Source organism: Rhineura floridana, chromosome 3 (assembly GCF_030035675.1).
Source record: "Rhineura floridana isolate rRhiFlo1 chromosome 3, rRhiFlo1.hap2, whole genome shotgun sequence".
Classification (NCBI taxonomy): Eukaryota; Metazoa; Chordata; class Lepidosauria; order Squamata; family Rhineuridae; genus Rhineura; species Rhineura floridana.
The window spans coordinates 160,289,061-160,305,465 of NC_084482.1; the positions used below are offsets into that span (position 1 = coordinate 160,289,061).

At 39.3% G+C, this 16,405-nt stretch overlaps 1 protein-coding gene across 3 annotated transcripts in view; it reads left to right on the forward strand.

The window, feature by feature from the left end:
- Window positions 1-16,405, forward strand: part of RAD18 (RAD18 E3 ubiquitin protein ligase) — a 230,678-nt gene that overhangs the window by 54,537 nt on the left and 159,736 nt on the right. For all 3 annotated transcript variants that reach the window (XM_061618523.1, XM_061618525.1, XM_061618524.1), the window contains exon 7: window positions 13,154-13,338. In XM_061618523.1, the coding sequence (XP_061474507.1) occupies window positions 13,154-13,338 (185 nt within the window). The remainder of the gene's footprint in view (window positions 1-13,153; window positions 13,339-16,405) is intronic.

The window sequence follows — 16,405 nt, forward strand, 5'->3', positions numbered from 1 at the left end:
GGACCTTTATTTCACTTTAGACAGTCATGGATTCTCCTAAAGAATCCTGGGAAGTGGAGTTAGCGAAGGGTGCTGAGAGCTGCTAGGAGATACCCTGTTCCCCTCACAGAGCTTCAGTCAGAGCGGCTGACTGTTAAACCACTCTGGCCACTGGAGCTCTGTCAGGGGAACAGGAGTCTCCTCTTAGCACCCTTCAGAAACTACACTTCCCAGGATTCTTTGGGGGAAGCCATGACTATCTCAAGTGAAATACAGTCTGGTGTGGGTGTGGCCCTCTGATTAGGCAAGCCAAGCAGCTGTGAGTCTGGCTTTTAAAACACTGACAATTGGTTCTTACTGAGCATGCCCCACATTATAATAGACTGCAAAATTTCTTAAATTAATTAATTATCAGCCAGGCATTTTTTTAGTTTTAAATTGCAGAAGATGAAGGTCGGAGTATGGGGCAAGGTCAGTAATAGAATTACAAATACTCTGTGAACATGGGTGATGTTTAATTAATTTCAACAAATTATGAGAACTCTTGACAGAAAAAAGTCCAAAAACGGTCTGGTTTTTTCTCTCTCTTTTTACACTTTGAACTCTCAATTTTCTCTGTTTTGTGTATTGCCATGAAAATGTAGAGGGTTGTTAAGCAAGCGTTCCTGAGTTCAGGACTATACGTTTTGTAAAGCTTTGTTTTGTTTTGAAATGAGCTTATGGGAAGCATCAGAATGTCATGGGGAGGTATTTTCAATTTAACATTGTGGAATGAGAAACATCCATGCTGACTACAGTATAGAGCCACTCCACTCTTGTGGCTGTATAATTTGAAAGTATGCCACTTTCTTAGCCAGTCTTGTATCACGCAGGAAGCCAAGCACCTAGTCACTTCCTCTGAATCCTTCAGAGATGCTACTGATATTTATTTATGATATCCTCCAGATGCCACTTTGGGATGACAACCCAGGCATATGAAAATAGCTTAGGCGAGTCTTTGGAACAAAGATGATGTGGTGTTGTTTCTTAAACTTGTCAATCAACACAAATATAAAGAAATGGAAATGGACTGCCTTCAAGTCAATCCCAACTTATGGCGACCCTATGAATAGGGTTTTCATGGTAAGCAGTATTCAGAGGTGGTTTACCATTGCCTTCCTCTGAGGCTGAGAGGCAGTGACTGGCCCAAGGTCAACCAGTGGGCTTCATGACTGTGTGGAGTTTCAAACCCTGGTCTTCCAGGTCATAGTCCAACACTCACAGTACAAAATTCTCAGTAGTTGCAGCAAGGTCTCACTTTACATGTCATTATTCAAATGACATGAATTATTATTCCAAATGAAAGTCATTATTATTAGAAGGAGCATGGACAGATTGGTTCATACCTTCAGCTTTGGGAATGTCCAACAGCACAGATGTTCTGGAATGTTTGCTGGTGGCTGATTACTGCCAGGAATTTCTGCATATTAGACTGCAGGCAAATCCTAAAGCTATGCTTCATAATTTTGAATCTAATGATTTTAAGGCAATGGTAGAATTAGAGGTTTCCCAACCAATCTTCTACACATCTGTGGTTTGACAAAATTTGAAAAATCAGGATTATATTCAAATTTACTTAGCTAGTACAACAAGTAATGAATCCTAATTTTAAAGAAAAGATGTTAGTGGACCTGATGGGATTCCTGCTGAAGTCTTTAAAGAAGGTGGGCCTGAATTTACACAACAACTTCATAAGCTCATCAAAAAAATCTGGATGAGGGAGGAGATCCCAGAAGACTTTAGGGGCGCCATAATTATCACCCTTTTTAAGAAGGGTGATAGAACAGATTGCGGGAACTATCTAGGTATCTCTCTTCCTGCTACTGCAGGTAAAATCCTTGCAAGGATCCTCGCAAATCGCCTCCTACCTATCTCAGAAGACATCCTCCCTGAATCCCAAAATGGTTTCTGCCCTTCCAGGGGGACAGTGGACATGATCTTCACTGCACGACAGCTTCAAGAAAAATGCCAGGAGCAGAATCGACCTTTATATATGGCATTTATTGATCTGACTATGGCCTTTGACACTGTGAATCGAACCGCTGTCTGGACCATCCTTCTGAAAACTGGATGTTCTGATACATTTGTGAATATTTTGCAACTCCTTCATGTCAACATGACAGCAACAATTTTGGACAACAATGGCTTTCAGAGCGATCCATTCAGAGTCGGATCAAGCGTAAAACAGGGATATGTCATTGCTCCTACCTTATTTGCTATCTTCATTGCTATGATTCTACACCCTATTGAGGGGAAACTTCCTACTGGTGTGGAAATCGTATCTCGAATGGATGGAAAGCTTTTTAATCTGAGTAGGCTGAAAGCAAAAAGTAAGGTAATGTCAACCTCTGTTGTAGACCTTCAATATGCCGATGATAATGTAGTGTCTGCACATTCAGAGAAAGATCTTGGAACTATCCTAAATGTCTTCACAGAAGCATATGGAAAGCTTGGGCTCTCACTTAATATTTAAAAAGCCAAAGTGCTTCATCAACAGGTGCGAACTAGTCCCTCTGTAGCACCATCGATCCAGCTTAACGGTGTGACGTCAGAGAATGTTGATCACTTCCCCTATCTTGGCAGCCATCTCTCTGTAAAAGTTGACATCGATACTGAAATTCAGCATCGTCTGAACTCTGTGAGTGCTGCATTCTCCCGAATGAAGCGTAGAGTGTTCGAGGATCTGGATATTCACAGGGAGACCAAAATGCTTATTTACAAAGCCATTGTACTACCGACCTTACTGTATGCCTGTGAAACATGGAGCATTTATAAACGCCACTCCTGACTTCTTGAAAGATTCCACCAATGCTGCCTCCGGAAAATTCTGCAAATTACTTGGGAAGACAGACGGACTAATGTTAGTGTTTTGGAAGAAGCAAAGATTACTAGTGTTGAAACAATGATCCTTCAACATCAACTTCTTTGGACCGGCCATGTTGTTTGAATGCCTAATCACTGTCTTCCAAAGCAGCTACTTTACTCTCAACTTAAGGATGGAAAACGGAACATTGGTGGACAGCAAAAAAGGTTTAAAGATGTCCTTAAAGCAAATCTAAAAAAATGTAACATGAGCATCGAGAACTGGGAAGTCTTGGCCCATAAACGTCCCAAATGGAGGTCAGCTATTATCAAAGGTGCTGTGGACTTTGAAGAATCACGAATACAGGGCGAATGGGAAAAACAAGCTAAGCTGAAGGCACGTCAAACAGATCCTCATCGCGACCATCTTCCATCTGGAAACCTATGTCCTCACTGTGGGAGGCTGTGTGGATCCAGAATTGGCCTCCACAGTCACTTACAGACCCACTGTTAAAGACCTTATCTTGGAAGACAATCTTACTCAGCCACGAGTAATCGCCAATGAATGAATATGTTGGAAGCCATTCAAGCTTCTGATCACATTCCAGTCAAGTACAGATTCATATCTTTTCTTACTATAAATTAGCTACATAATCCAACATTTGAACAATCTTAATAGTTTGTGAGGTTCTTCTTAGGCTGTTTTACTCTAATTTTCCCAGAAGCTTAGCTATGATATACTAAAAATGATAATCAGTGAGTTTCCTTTTGCTCTTAATTGGTGATTTTGTTTATTGTTATGTGAGTTCTTTTTTGTTTTTTTAATGCCTGTATTTTTAAACATTTATTTCAAAATAAAATGCAGTGTTAAAAGACTGTGCTATCGCAAGAGTAACTAGATAATTTGATGAGTTTTGATGGGTAATGAGTTTTGATTGAACAGGATAAAACATTCCTTTATTAAAATATATCTGGATTTCGGTTGGCCAGTGTTTCAATTTCTCTTTGATCTCACTGTTTACAATTCTCCCCCCCCCTTCTGAAACACTTCATGGATCTGATGAAGTGGACTGTAGACCACAAAAGCTTACGCCGTCTAAATTTGATAGGTGACTTTTTGTTGTATGCTGCAGCAGACGAACATGGCTGCCCCTCTGCTTCTGTGTATTTTAATTCCTTCCCTTTAGATTATCAGTTAAAAGTATGTTCAAAGTTGAGATATTGAACGAAAATATAAATTGGAATAGGATTTTTTTTTTTACCATTTACTTATTTACATATCCCAGCAGATCCATCTATAGAGTCCCATGTGTGGATGGCAGAATCCCATGACCACTTTGTCTGTTAAACCACTGACCATTCTTGAAGCTCAGATTTGTTTAGTTAGTCTCTTTGCTAAAGTGTTTTGCTAGACATAACAGTATTACTCTTGAACTATCTTGTAACCTCACCATATGTGGAGAAAATCTTCCAAATTCTGAACAATCTTCTCTCCTACGTTTTGGATTAACTGTGCCATAAATACAGTTAAGTTTCTGAGGTATGAGATACTGATGATGATATATTTTTAAGGTATTCTCAAATATTTTTTGCTGATACAGATTTTGTGAGGATCTGCAGGGGATCGCTTTGAGCCAAAGAGCTTCTACCGAACCCTTTAAGAAGGCCTCAGTTCACTTCTGTAGGGGCCAGGGCAGCATCTCTTTTTTTTCAATTAATTTTTATTCAAATTTTCAAAACCAAAACAATACAAAAAGAAAAAACACAAATCAATAACTAATACAATAAAAAAAGAAAATATATATAAAAATATTGACTTCCGATTTGTCGTAGTTCAGCTATAAATCTATAATATACAACAAGCCTGTCTCTTAATAGATTATAAAATCACCTTCCTCCAGCGGTTATCTTAATTGGTTTCAAATCTCATTAACATCATATCATTTTATTCTTCCACAAAAAGTCAGAGAATTTTCCAATCCTTGAGATATATGTCCATCAATTTTTTTTCTAGATAAACATGTCAATTAATCCAACTCATCAAGTCTACTAAGTCCAGTAATTTCAAATCGCTCTTCTTCCATTATCCGTATTGGTTCCATCTTCCATCTTTACGCACCCAATAATCTTGCTGTCATAGTCATATAATAAGAGTCTGATAGGAATTTCCTTTATCACAGATATTTTCTTGCCATCAATTCCGAACGTATCACTGAAGTATTGTTGCAAAGCCGCATCTCTGTTCCTCTTTTTTACATGATACACTAGCATATCTCTTGAAGATTTTTCCATTGACACAAAACAGGGATTAATTCTGTTAACTTTCTCCATTTCAAGTTCCATCAAATCCTTCCAGTCCAGGAATTTTTTTGAACCGATAATATCTTTATCTCCAATCTCTTCAATTCCTTCAGGGACAGCGCTGAGTTCCAAACCGTAATATTTGTCTCCAGGAAATCCAAATCTTTTTCCATGTCCATATTTAATCCAATCTCCATAGTTTGAACCTTGCCTTTAATTTTTCTTTCATCCTTTTTTGGTTTTCCAGATCTATCTTTATTCTCCTTTCTCATAGAATCCTGAATTTCTTTCAGCTCCTGTCTCATTTCGTCAAATTCAATTCTCAACGCTTGACTATTATTTCTCAGTTCTTGTTTTATTGACTTAATCCCATTCATTATTTTCTGAAACATGTCTAAAGATAAAGTCCCTTCTTGTACATCCATGATCTTCTTAATTGTCATTCTTAAAGCCAAAGGAACAAAACTCCTTCAATTTTCAATGTCCCAAGCAAAGAGCAGTTTATTTCTTTATCCAGTTACAAAGGAGTTAATCTTTCAAACCAACTGGCATCACACTCTAGACAGCCCTTATCTCTTATATGCCCAGAAGTGCAAAAACAGCTTTAGTTCACAGCGTCCAAATAACTAGTAGCAGAAAGAATGAGCAGATTCGTCAAAAAAAAAGTAGATCAGAAAAAATAGTCCCAGACATATATTACACAAAAGTCTTATAAATCAAAAAGATTTTTCTTTTCTCTTCCAATCAGAAACCCCTCATCCGCTGTAATCTTTATAATGCTATTTTCCATGTCAGCTTTTTGCAATAAAAAAAAGATAGGCTATTTTTATTTTCTTCCCCCTTAGTTCCGTGAGTAAAAGAGAAGGAAAGTTTTGACTCACCCAGGTTTTCTTAATTGCTGGTTCTTTGACAAATCTCTTTAGCTGTATAGATAAGAAAGTAATAAGCGTAGACAGGAGAATGCTTGCCTGTTAGTCTGTTTTTCTTTAAAGAAAAAAAAACGGGTCACTTATTCAGCTGAGCTAGCTAGAAGTCCTCGCTCCATCCGAGCTGCTGGAAGACCTTCTTTCACAGACAATTCTGACGAATTCCAGTCTCCAACAAACACAACAAAGCTGTGTGGGAAATCTCACGTTTCTTCCTTATCCGGAAGAAATTATCCCCAGTCAAAAAAGACCCTTCTGACTGGATTTAAAACTGAAAAAGTTTCATCCAAGACGGGAGCCCGTCTCAGAGGCTGCACAGGCGGAGGGATCCTCCTGGGAAGTCAGGGGCCAGGGCAGCATCTCAATCAGCCAAGCCAAGAGATGGGTGGGACAGGGAGCAGCTACCAACTGGGACCGATGAAGCTTTTGGAGCTGCTGAGCATAAATAGCTCAGAGCTAGCAGGGAGGGGATTTTTTGTGGAGAAGGAGCAGAGACCTGAGGAGCTGCTATCCCTTGGTTCCCCTGTAGCTTCTTCCTGTGCTAGTTGGGAGGTACATGGGGCTTGGAGAACAGGCTTACCACCCACCCAAACCCTCTGGGGCAAGTATACTGTGGGACTGCAAACAGGGGAGGGGGTAGAGTATCCTACAAATTGGCTAGCAAGAAGATCCCTGGATGTATCACTCCCCAAGTCCTGTAAACCTGAGAAAGGAACCTTCAGGGTGCTGCAGTGGATAAGACTCTACCCCCAACCCACCAAGCCCAGACTAATATCAGGGTGTGGTCAGCAGCTGTCTTGGAAGAGAAGTCTATCTGGGAGAAAAACAATGTAGAAGACAGTAAGGACTTGTTATCATTCTGATACCTGGTGTGGATTTCGACGGAGGGCTGTATCACCTGTGTTCCATGGGGAAGATCCCAGTATAGCCAGAGTTGCTCCACTTGTGTTTATCTTGGTGGTAATTGGGGTTCACGTTTGGGCATATCCCTCATTGAACCCATAGACCCTTTAATGTGACCCCCAGGAGGGGCCCACCTTCTTAAATGGTTTTTTATGCCAAAAGGCTTCCCAGTTTTGTTGAGATGCTTGCACGCAAATCTATCTCCCACATTTCCTTCAATCCACTCACATAACGTTAATTGACTTTACTTTTTCAAGTACATTACGTATTGCAGAGCTTAACCTTTTGCTGTTTGATGGATGTGAGCCTACTAGCCTCTCTGTTTCCATTAGGGTTCTTGTTGCTTCAGCTTTTACTATAGCACTGGAACAAAAATGTAATATTTGATGGATACTAGCCCAGTTATAAGGGGTGTCCTCTAATTGTTCTCTAATTTGCTATCATTTCTTTTTGTCTCATGCCAATGCAAATACTATCAGATGGAGAGGGTACAAAAATAGATGTCTTACTATTGAAAGAGTTTTGCCATGTTTGAAATAAGAATCAAGAATGGAGTTAACTTGTGAATAGGGTAGAATGGCTTACTCTGTCTTGCATTGTGAAAATCCAGAGGGCTCCCAAGGAAATATAAATAGGCAGCACAAACAGGGTGAATGATGTCAAGGACTTTTTAAAAAAATGAAACTTGTGAGTTGCCTGTGGAACCTGAGTTTGTTGCTAGGGAACGTTATCAGTGGCATTTCTTGCAAATTGCTTTGAGTGCCTGTGGCAGAACAGTGATTCGTAAGTGTTATAAATAATAAATAAATAATAGTTAAGAAATGATTAGATAAATTTGTGGAGCACAAGAGGCCCGAGTGCCAAATTAGTCAAGTTAGTTAGGGAATGTGGCCACATGAACTCAGTGACCATATCTATAACTGCTAGAAATAGAGGGAGTGATTGCAGGAATGGACCTCTTCATTATTTGTCTGTTTTCCCAATTAGGAATCTAGAATTGCATTCCAGGTAACAGAATATCATGCTAGATGGAGAACAATGGGGTCTAAAGATATATACACTGCCTTGTTCTTTCAAGGGCTCTTCATAGCTATGTACAATATGGCAGAATCTTGCTTTTAAGGCCTTGGTTCCACACAGGCTATTTGTTCTGTCCTGGGTCTCAAAGACTGCAGTCTACATTCAAAAATTAGCATTATTCCTTACCCCAGGACAACATTATAAATGGAAAGTGGGAGTAGTGGCCTGTGTGATAGTAGAGTTGCCCTCCCCACACTGGCTTAGCTGACCTGGATGAGATTTTAATTGTTTTCCTAGGTGTTGGATTGACCTTTTATTGATTATTATAGCATCTTTAATAATTTTTCATATTGTTTGCTTTGTTTTTGATATTACTATATTCTGTGTTTCTTTTTATTGGCTGCTGTGGTCTTCCTTTTAAAAGAGAAAGCTGGATCCACCCGGAGTGAAATCAGAGGATGGTCACCTGCAATTTGTTCCAATTTGGTTGCCCTCAAAAAGTTTGATTATATACTTTATAGTAAAGGCACGTTAGCAGCAGTTATGAGCTCTCTGACTATTTGTAGCAAGGTTCTCCATATCTCTGGAATATATTACCAGAAAAGGGACTCTTGCTAACAGAGTGTTGTTTTTAAAACTGCAGCCCTATGTAGAGGTTTGGTAGTGAATGAGAGAAGGGGCCTACAGGAATGCCCAGGGTGAGCCCTGCCCCTTCAGTATTGGTGTGTGTGCCCCAGCCAACCTGTGATCAATTCAGTTAGAAGGAGGCCACCTTCTACGCACATAGATGTAGCTTTTTTTCAACCTTGGAATTTGTATCATGATTAAGCAGGGTTTCCACTCGTGTGTTGGAAACTCTACACACGTAGAAGCATCCCATCCAGACTAACGTGATCACACTTTGGCTAGCTAGCGAACATGCTGTAATTGAGAGCAGGGCTAGCCCAGTGTGTTCCCACAGGTCCCTTTATGTGTTTAGAACCAAATGCTTGAATAGGGCTGTTGTTAGCTTGTGATCCAAACTGTAGAAACACAATGGGTGTGTTCAGATGCTACATTCATAAGCCAAGATAGGAACACAGCCTTTTCAAGTGAGCAAACAAACCAGAAAGTCTTCAGTGACTATAGTTTCCTGTTTTGTTTGAACTGGAAAACTATGGTTAATGGCTGTGGAAGAAGCCAGGATACAAAGCCACAGTTTGAAGATGGCTTTGAAGTCATCATGTCCTGGTTTGGATGAAACAGGAAATTAATAACTAAAGGTTTCCTGGCTTGCTCTTCAGTTCACACGAAAAGGCTGCATGTGCCCCCACAAGTTATGTTCATATCTCAGTTTATTAAGTAGTAATTGTGCTAGGTGTACTACCATGCCTCAATTTAGTATAACTTTATTGAGCCATCTCTCCAGTCCTGATTTCAAGGTTGCATTTCATTCTTATTGGAATAGTAAGGAATAAAGGCAGGGCTGATCTACCGCCAATTTTGTTTTGCAAATGATGCAAAAGGTTTTTGAGATTCCTGTATTTGTTCATTGGTCTTGTTCCTATATCTTTCCCTCTCTAGTTGAAGCCTGTGGTTTCATTAAGAATAGTGTTGTCCTGAATGTAGAATACCACAGGCTTACTGTGTGTTAGTCCTTAGCCATGAAAAGACAATGACAAATGTTTGCAAGCCATCTTATTTCCACAGAGGCTTCTCTGTAAGCATTCCAAACAGGTGCTAGCATCTTTATTTTGACAGTGTTTGAATGTTTCTTGATTTTTATTATTACTTGCAGATGTAAGAACTTATATATGGCTTGAACATGTTTTCCCTCTGGAATTCTTAGAAATATGGCTGTTTTGTGTAATGTGGTTTATTTTTATCTAGGCGTCATGCAGTTTAAAAGAGTCTCTGAGAAGATTCTTGTCTCAGAAGACTTAGCTACCGTAAGTTATTGAGCATGACCTTGGCAATTCTTACAATGGCAGCTAGCACATTTAGCTTGCCTGTAATGAGAAAATATAGTTTAAACAGCATTTCAGTGACACAAATTAAGTATGACTCATTTTCCCGTTTTCCTGTGCTTAGAATTATGTGTAGAATTGGTTGTTGGCACAGACTTGTGGAAAACTCAGTTCTCATTCTTATTTTAAAGCAAGATTCTATGCCTCATGGGTTCAGTTTGGAATCCTTTGGGAAGAAGGGCAGGATATAAAGTGAATTAATGCTGCTGCTACTACTACTACTAACTACTGCTACTGGCCAAGAAAACTTAACTATAGCCCCCTTCAAAATTGACCATAATGCATTCAAAGAATTAGTGGGGGGGGGACTGCCCCTGCCAACACCACCCCCATACCTTCACACATAGGGTGGAAAACCTATGTGGATTCCCTCTTCAGACCTTCTTCCCATAACGATGGTGATATAGGAGACGGGGCTAGCATGCGTGGCCCCACCTTCCATTCCATGTGTTCTTTGAACATGTGCAAATTCCAAAGAACAAACCATGGTGTGTGTTTTTTTTAATCAGCCAGCATAGCAGAATCAGAAACCATGGTTTGAAGGGGAGGGTTGTAAGCCATAGTAAGTGCTGGCAGTGGTCCTTTGTGATGGACACACTGTAGTTACAGCTGTTGGACTGCCTATGGAGGCCACTGAAGAGTTAGCAAACTGGTCAGTTGGCCAGACCAATGTTCTCTGTAGATGGCAATTTACCTTTGTTTTTGTTTTCTTGTTCCATTTTGTTTCATCATTTGTTAGCAAGGGGATTTGTGAAGGCAGCTTGCCCTCTAGTCATGCAACAAGCAGAGGCAGAGCAAAGCTTCTTTCTCAAACTTTAAGTACAGACATTTTCAAAGAGAAGGACAAGCAGTCATCAGTGGTGAAGGCCACTGCCTAGTGGTTAAGGCTGTGATGCTCAGGTTCAAAAACCCACTCAGCCATAAGGCTGATTAAGTCACACACTGTCAGGCTAACCTACTTCAAATGGTTGCTTTGAAGACAGGGAGGGGGCTACGTATACTCACCTGAACTCCTTGAGGGAAGGGCAGAATAAAATTGAATTAAAATATCTATTTTGCTTTTTTGTAATGAGCAAAACTGTGTTATTCTCCTAATACAAATTGATTTGTTCTTTTAAAAAACTTGTTCATTATTTGAAAGTGTTTAACTGGTCAATCGATCAAACAGTTTTTGATTGGCCACACTGCACCACAGAGACAGGAGTTCTGAGCAGAAGGAAGACAAGAGCAGACAAGCCGTCTTTGGGCTTTGGGCAGACTATGCTTTGGTATGATGTCTGCATTTGAATCATACTTGTGAAGATAAAATTGAAAATACACAGGCAGTGTCCATTCTTTAAGTGGAACTTCTATGCTTTATACTTTTATAAATGTTTGATAATTGGTTCAAACAGTCTTGAAAACATTATATGAGGAATATGTGGCTATGAAAAGCAGGGTGTGCACTTGCACGGAGGCTAAATACCCCCTTCCCTGGTGGATTCCTGCCTTTTCCAGTCTGATACTGATCCAAACCAAACACAGTAGATTTATAGCCTGTCAGCTTCTTTAGTAGCTTCTAATTTGCTTGTGATTTAACATATATTGTTAGGATTGTTGGAAGTAATGCAATGTATTTCTACCCACTGAAAGATTTGCATTCCCCACTAGAATCTTACTGTTATCTGGACAGGAAATGGATCTTCTCACCACCTGCACTATAGAGTACAAAGATTACAATAATTAAAATGCTGTAATTAAAACTGCCTTTGGGTTTGCTTTCAAAACATTTTAACTTTAGTTTTCAATATGACGTGTTCAAGACTTGCCAAGAAAACACAATTCCAAAGGAAAAGCATGTTCTCTCTTGCTGTACAGCTGCAAGATCATTTTGTTTCCATTTAACACAAGGGACCATTGCGAAATCTTGATGTTACTAAACTGTTTGTCTGGGGAGGAGCAGGGCGGGGCGAGTAAGAGCATCTATTGGAGTAATAAAGTTTGTTCTCATGGTTGCTGATGGCATCATTACTGTGATATGTTAGATGATTCTCATATGAATCCTGCTTAAGTATGAAAGCTAATTACAGAGATCCTGCTCTGTGTCCCTGTCAGAGGTGCAGCTGATAGGCATGAGTGACAGGGCTTTCGCTGTTGTGGTGCCAAGTTTATCGCTGTTGTGGTGCCAAGTTTATGGAATGCCCTTCCCAAGAGAAGTCATCTAGATTTATCTATACTTGTTTTCCTGTGAGCAGTAAAAATAGATCTTTGAGCAAGCCTTTCGGATTACTGCATTTTAATGACAACGTTCCGATGCTACTGTCTGTGTTAAATTTTGACTGTTGATGTTTTAAATTGTTTTGTTTATCATTTTTTATATTTTGTTAGCTGTCTTCACTATCTATGAGAAAATGCAGGATAGAAATACTTGAAATAATAATTAATATCATGTACCGTTAACTGGCATTTGAATGAACATGTGCATATTAATGCAGTGGTTCCCAAACCTTTTCTCCCCATGGACCACTTGAAAAGACAGCTAGATGCTATATGATTTTTAACTGTAATTTTACAGAGATACAGCTGAATGATGCTTATGCACCACTGGTAGTCCATGGACAACAGTCTGGGAACTTCTGTATTAATGGATTTCTCTGTAACAGTTCCATATGTTCAATGAGAGTGTGCCCAAAAGTACTTCGCCGATACTATTTCATATACTGTCATCCAATAGATTTCAAATCAAACTCTGAACCCTTTAGCTTAGCCTATCTCACAAGTTTGTTGCAAGGATAAAAATGGGGGAGAACTTTGAGCTCCTTGGAGAAAAAGCAGTGTTTAATTGTACTTAATAAATACAATAATAATGCATTCTTACTGTTGGGGCAGGAATGGTATACCTGGTGGGGAGGGGGTAAAAAGTGGAGACTAAACATTCAAAGTAATGAAAAGAAAGATCAGCAGGCAAATTGAAGCTTATGGAACTCCTTAGGAGAAGTACCAGGAATGCTTCCTTTCACCAAAAAAACCCTCCTGTTTTGACCTACCTGAAAGTCCAGGAACCTATTCGAGCTTTTATTGTCATGCTTTTGTGTATGTGTGTGTTTTGATTAATTATAATATAGGAAAAGCATGTACATTTGTAGAAGTGCTTGGCAGGAAAAGCTTTGATTCCCTCCCATTTAAAAAATCTTTCAGCTCTGGACACAAAAGAAAGTTACTGCCTAAAGTGGTGTACAATTTATTGTCTGACCGTGATCTGAGGAGAAGACTGAAGGAACATGGGCTCTCCACGCAGGGAACGAAACAACAGCTTATTAAAAGACACCAAGAGTTTGTGCACATGTATAATTCAGAGTGTGATTCTTTGAATCCTAAATCAGGTAGGAAGGTAGATTTCAGGTAAAGTTTTCCTTAAAAACTGCTAACATTTTCATAAAATATGCCACTTCCTGACAGTTTGTTTACCTTCATTTTTTTAATTTAAGAACATAATATCAGAACATGCCTATTCATAATTTCTTTTTGGACATATCTGGTTTTGGGCTCTCTTAACATGAAATAGCTACCTTGCTGGGAGGCCAATTGAAATTGCATTTGACTGATATTTGCTCATTGCAAGCTAACTATGTGCCGTGGTTGCTTTCTACATGGGTTGGGGGTTCCCCTGTGCCACTGGCAGAAATATTCTCAGTGATATTCAGTCAAAATCATATAGTGTGAACTAATTTATATGGCCATCTCACGCAGCTTGCAGTGTTGAGCCTCTGCCATGTGGATGCAACTTCAAAGGGCTTCTTTGTGTGGTTGTGTAGGGTGACATCAGCCTTAGTGACTTAACCGTTGCTGGCATTTGTCCTCATTCACCCAGGGGTGGTGGTAGAAATATATGTGGTCATCCCACACTGTCTCATGTTACTTTTACAATGGGTGCTGCAGATACTTTTCTGGTAGCCATGCAATTCTATATTACAAATTCAATGATATATAATACACATCTAAGATAGACATTTTTTTAGGACCTACTCTATTTTCTTGACTCACTTTGTGAAGAAACTTCCTTTTGGCTGTCCTGAATCTCCCACCTTTCAGCTTCATTTGATGATCCCAGGTTCTAACAGTGTAAGAGATGTCCCCCCCCCAATTCTCCTTTCTCAACAACATGCATAATTTTATAAACCTCAGTCATGTTCCCTCTTATTCACGTACCTTTACTCATCTGGCTTATTTTTGTCACAAGTTTTCCATATTATGATAATAACTGTGATTTAGGGAAACAAACTAACTTCAAATGGTGGTTTGCAGAGTTGTCTTGTTTTCTGAAGCCATAGTTAAGATTAGGCACAATTTCAGGTTTGAATAAACTACTTAACTGCAGCTAATTGAAAATGGAAGCAAAAGCTTCCAATTTCCTGGCAGCCACACTGGAGGTGGAGATGAGAGGTGAGAGTGTATGAGCTCTTGCATGTAACACTAAGCCATATTTTAGTGTTGCATTCAAGCCAGGCCATTGTGATTTAAATTAAAATCAATTGGGCATTTGAGTCTAATCTAGGAAAGGCAAACCTGGGCCCCTCCAGATTTCTATCTATCTATCTATCTATGGAACAATTTCTTTACAAGGTATTGGATTCCTGATTGAATTAAGGTTTGGGTTTTGTTTTCTTGTGACAAAAATCCATAGGCTGTGAAGTAATAGGCCCTATGTAGGAGAGACTTAAAATCAACAAACTCATTATGCAAACAAAACTGCAATGTGTTTGTGATGCTAGAAAATTATCATTTTATAGCATGCTGTACATTTTCTTGCTATTTTGTTTTTTTATCAGCCATTTGTTTTCCACAGTCCAGAAATGAATAAGAATAAGAATAGTAGAATTCTGGGTAGTGTTAACAGACAAGAATGCTACCAAGGGCCACGTTTTTCTTCATATTTAATGTTTATAATAACTTATCTTACTTGTGGCAGTTTAATCTACACACTCTTCGATCTGTTTGATCTCACAATTCTATAAAACAGGTCAATTATATTTCTGTTTCACAGAAAAGGGACTGAAATGGAGAATGATTTGTTCAAAGTTGTTGTCTTAAGAGTTGATTGCGAGGCAGGGATTCAGAATCTGGGCTCTTAATCTCTAATCCTACACAAAATTATTCACTGGGGCATGCTGCCTTTTTCAGTCATTTTTATTTCAGTGCTAACTAGAAATGTTATGCTCAGATGAATAGTACAAAATAATAATGGAAGAAAACTCAACCATCCACTCACATATGTTGTTCAGGCACATTTTTACCTTTATTTATGGCTGAAACTCTTAATAAGTATTTGTTAAGCCTGCTGGTGCTGACATCAACAGTAACTAGGCCTAGCTTTTACTTAGGAATACAAGAAGCTGCCTTATACCAGGTCATACTAAATGTCACCTTACCCAATATTGTCTACCTTCTAGGGAAAAGGCTCTCCAGGATCTCAGGAGAGGACTTTCCTATCATCTACTACCTGATTACTTTAGTTGGAGATACCAGAAATTGGGATTGAACTATTCTGCATGCTGTCTGTTTCTGATCTATGACCCATCCCCATTTCAGGCTACCGGTGGAAACTCACTTGATTGACTGCTCATACACACAAAAAGTGCCTTCCTGCTAGAAAACTAGTCTCACCTTCTCTTTGACCTGCCTAGTTGTTTTTTTTTTTAAAATATAGGTTATACTTCTGTATAGATGAGCAATCAATCATTTCATCCCTGCTTGCAGTCTACAACTTTGAAGTGATAAAGCCAAAGTTTAGTCTATGGTTATGGACGAATGTAGGCCACTGGGTAGAGTGGATGCTAACTAAGTGTTGCTGGGCATGTTTAGAAGCAAGATTTATCTGTTGCTGGAGTGTGCCTCTTCAGATGCAGTTGTTGAGGCATTGTATGCTTGGATGGTCCTGATCATTATTAAAAAGAGAGAGAAATAAGAACTCTGTAACTAATGTCGTGACTGAGTTTGGTTTTTTTTTTTTTGTCCTCCCTCCCAACCTTTAATAATAATGCAAGAAACAAAGGTAGCAAGTGAGAGGTGTAACATTCACCAAAAGGTCCATGGACTGTGCTGTAGTGATATTAAAAAACTTGCTCATCTCGCTCTTGTGTTCAAGTGTCCTAGTCCTTGATCTGTTTTTGGCTGTTGATACCTTTGGGTTGGGTAGAGTGTGGGGCAGGGCTCATATGGAGCAGAAACCAAGAAGTTTGGTTGGCCCATAGATGGGCTGTTGCTGCAACCACCCACAAAGAACCACTTGCCTTTCCCTTCTAATATCCTCTTTCATTTCTCTTTCTCTCTGAGGTTTCCTCAGTAGCAGGTGGCTACTGCTGCTTTTGAACGCCCAGTGATATTAACAGCCAAAGATTTCCTGAGAGGTCTCTTAGAGCTTGCTCACAATGACATGAAAATTCTGTCCTA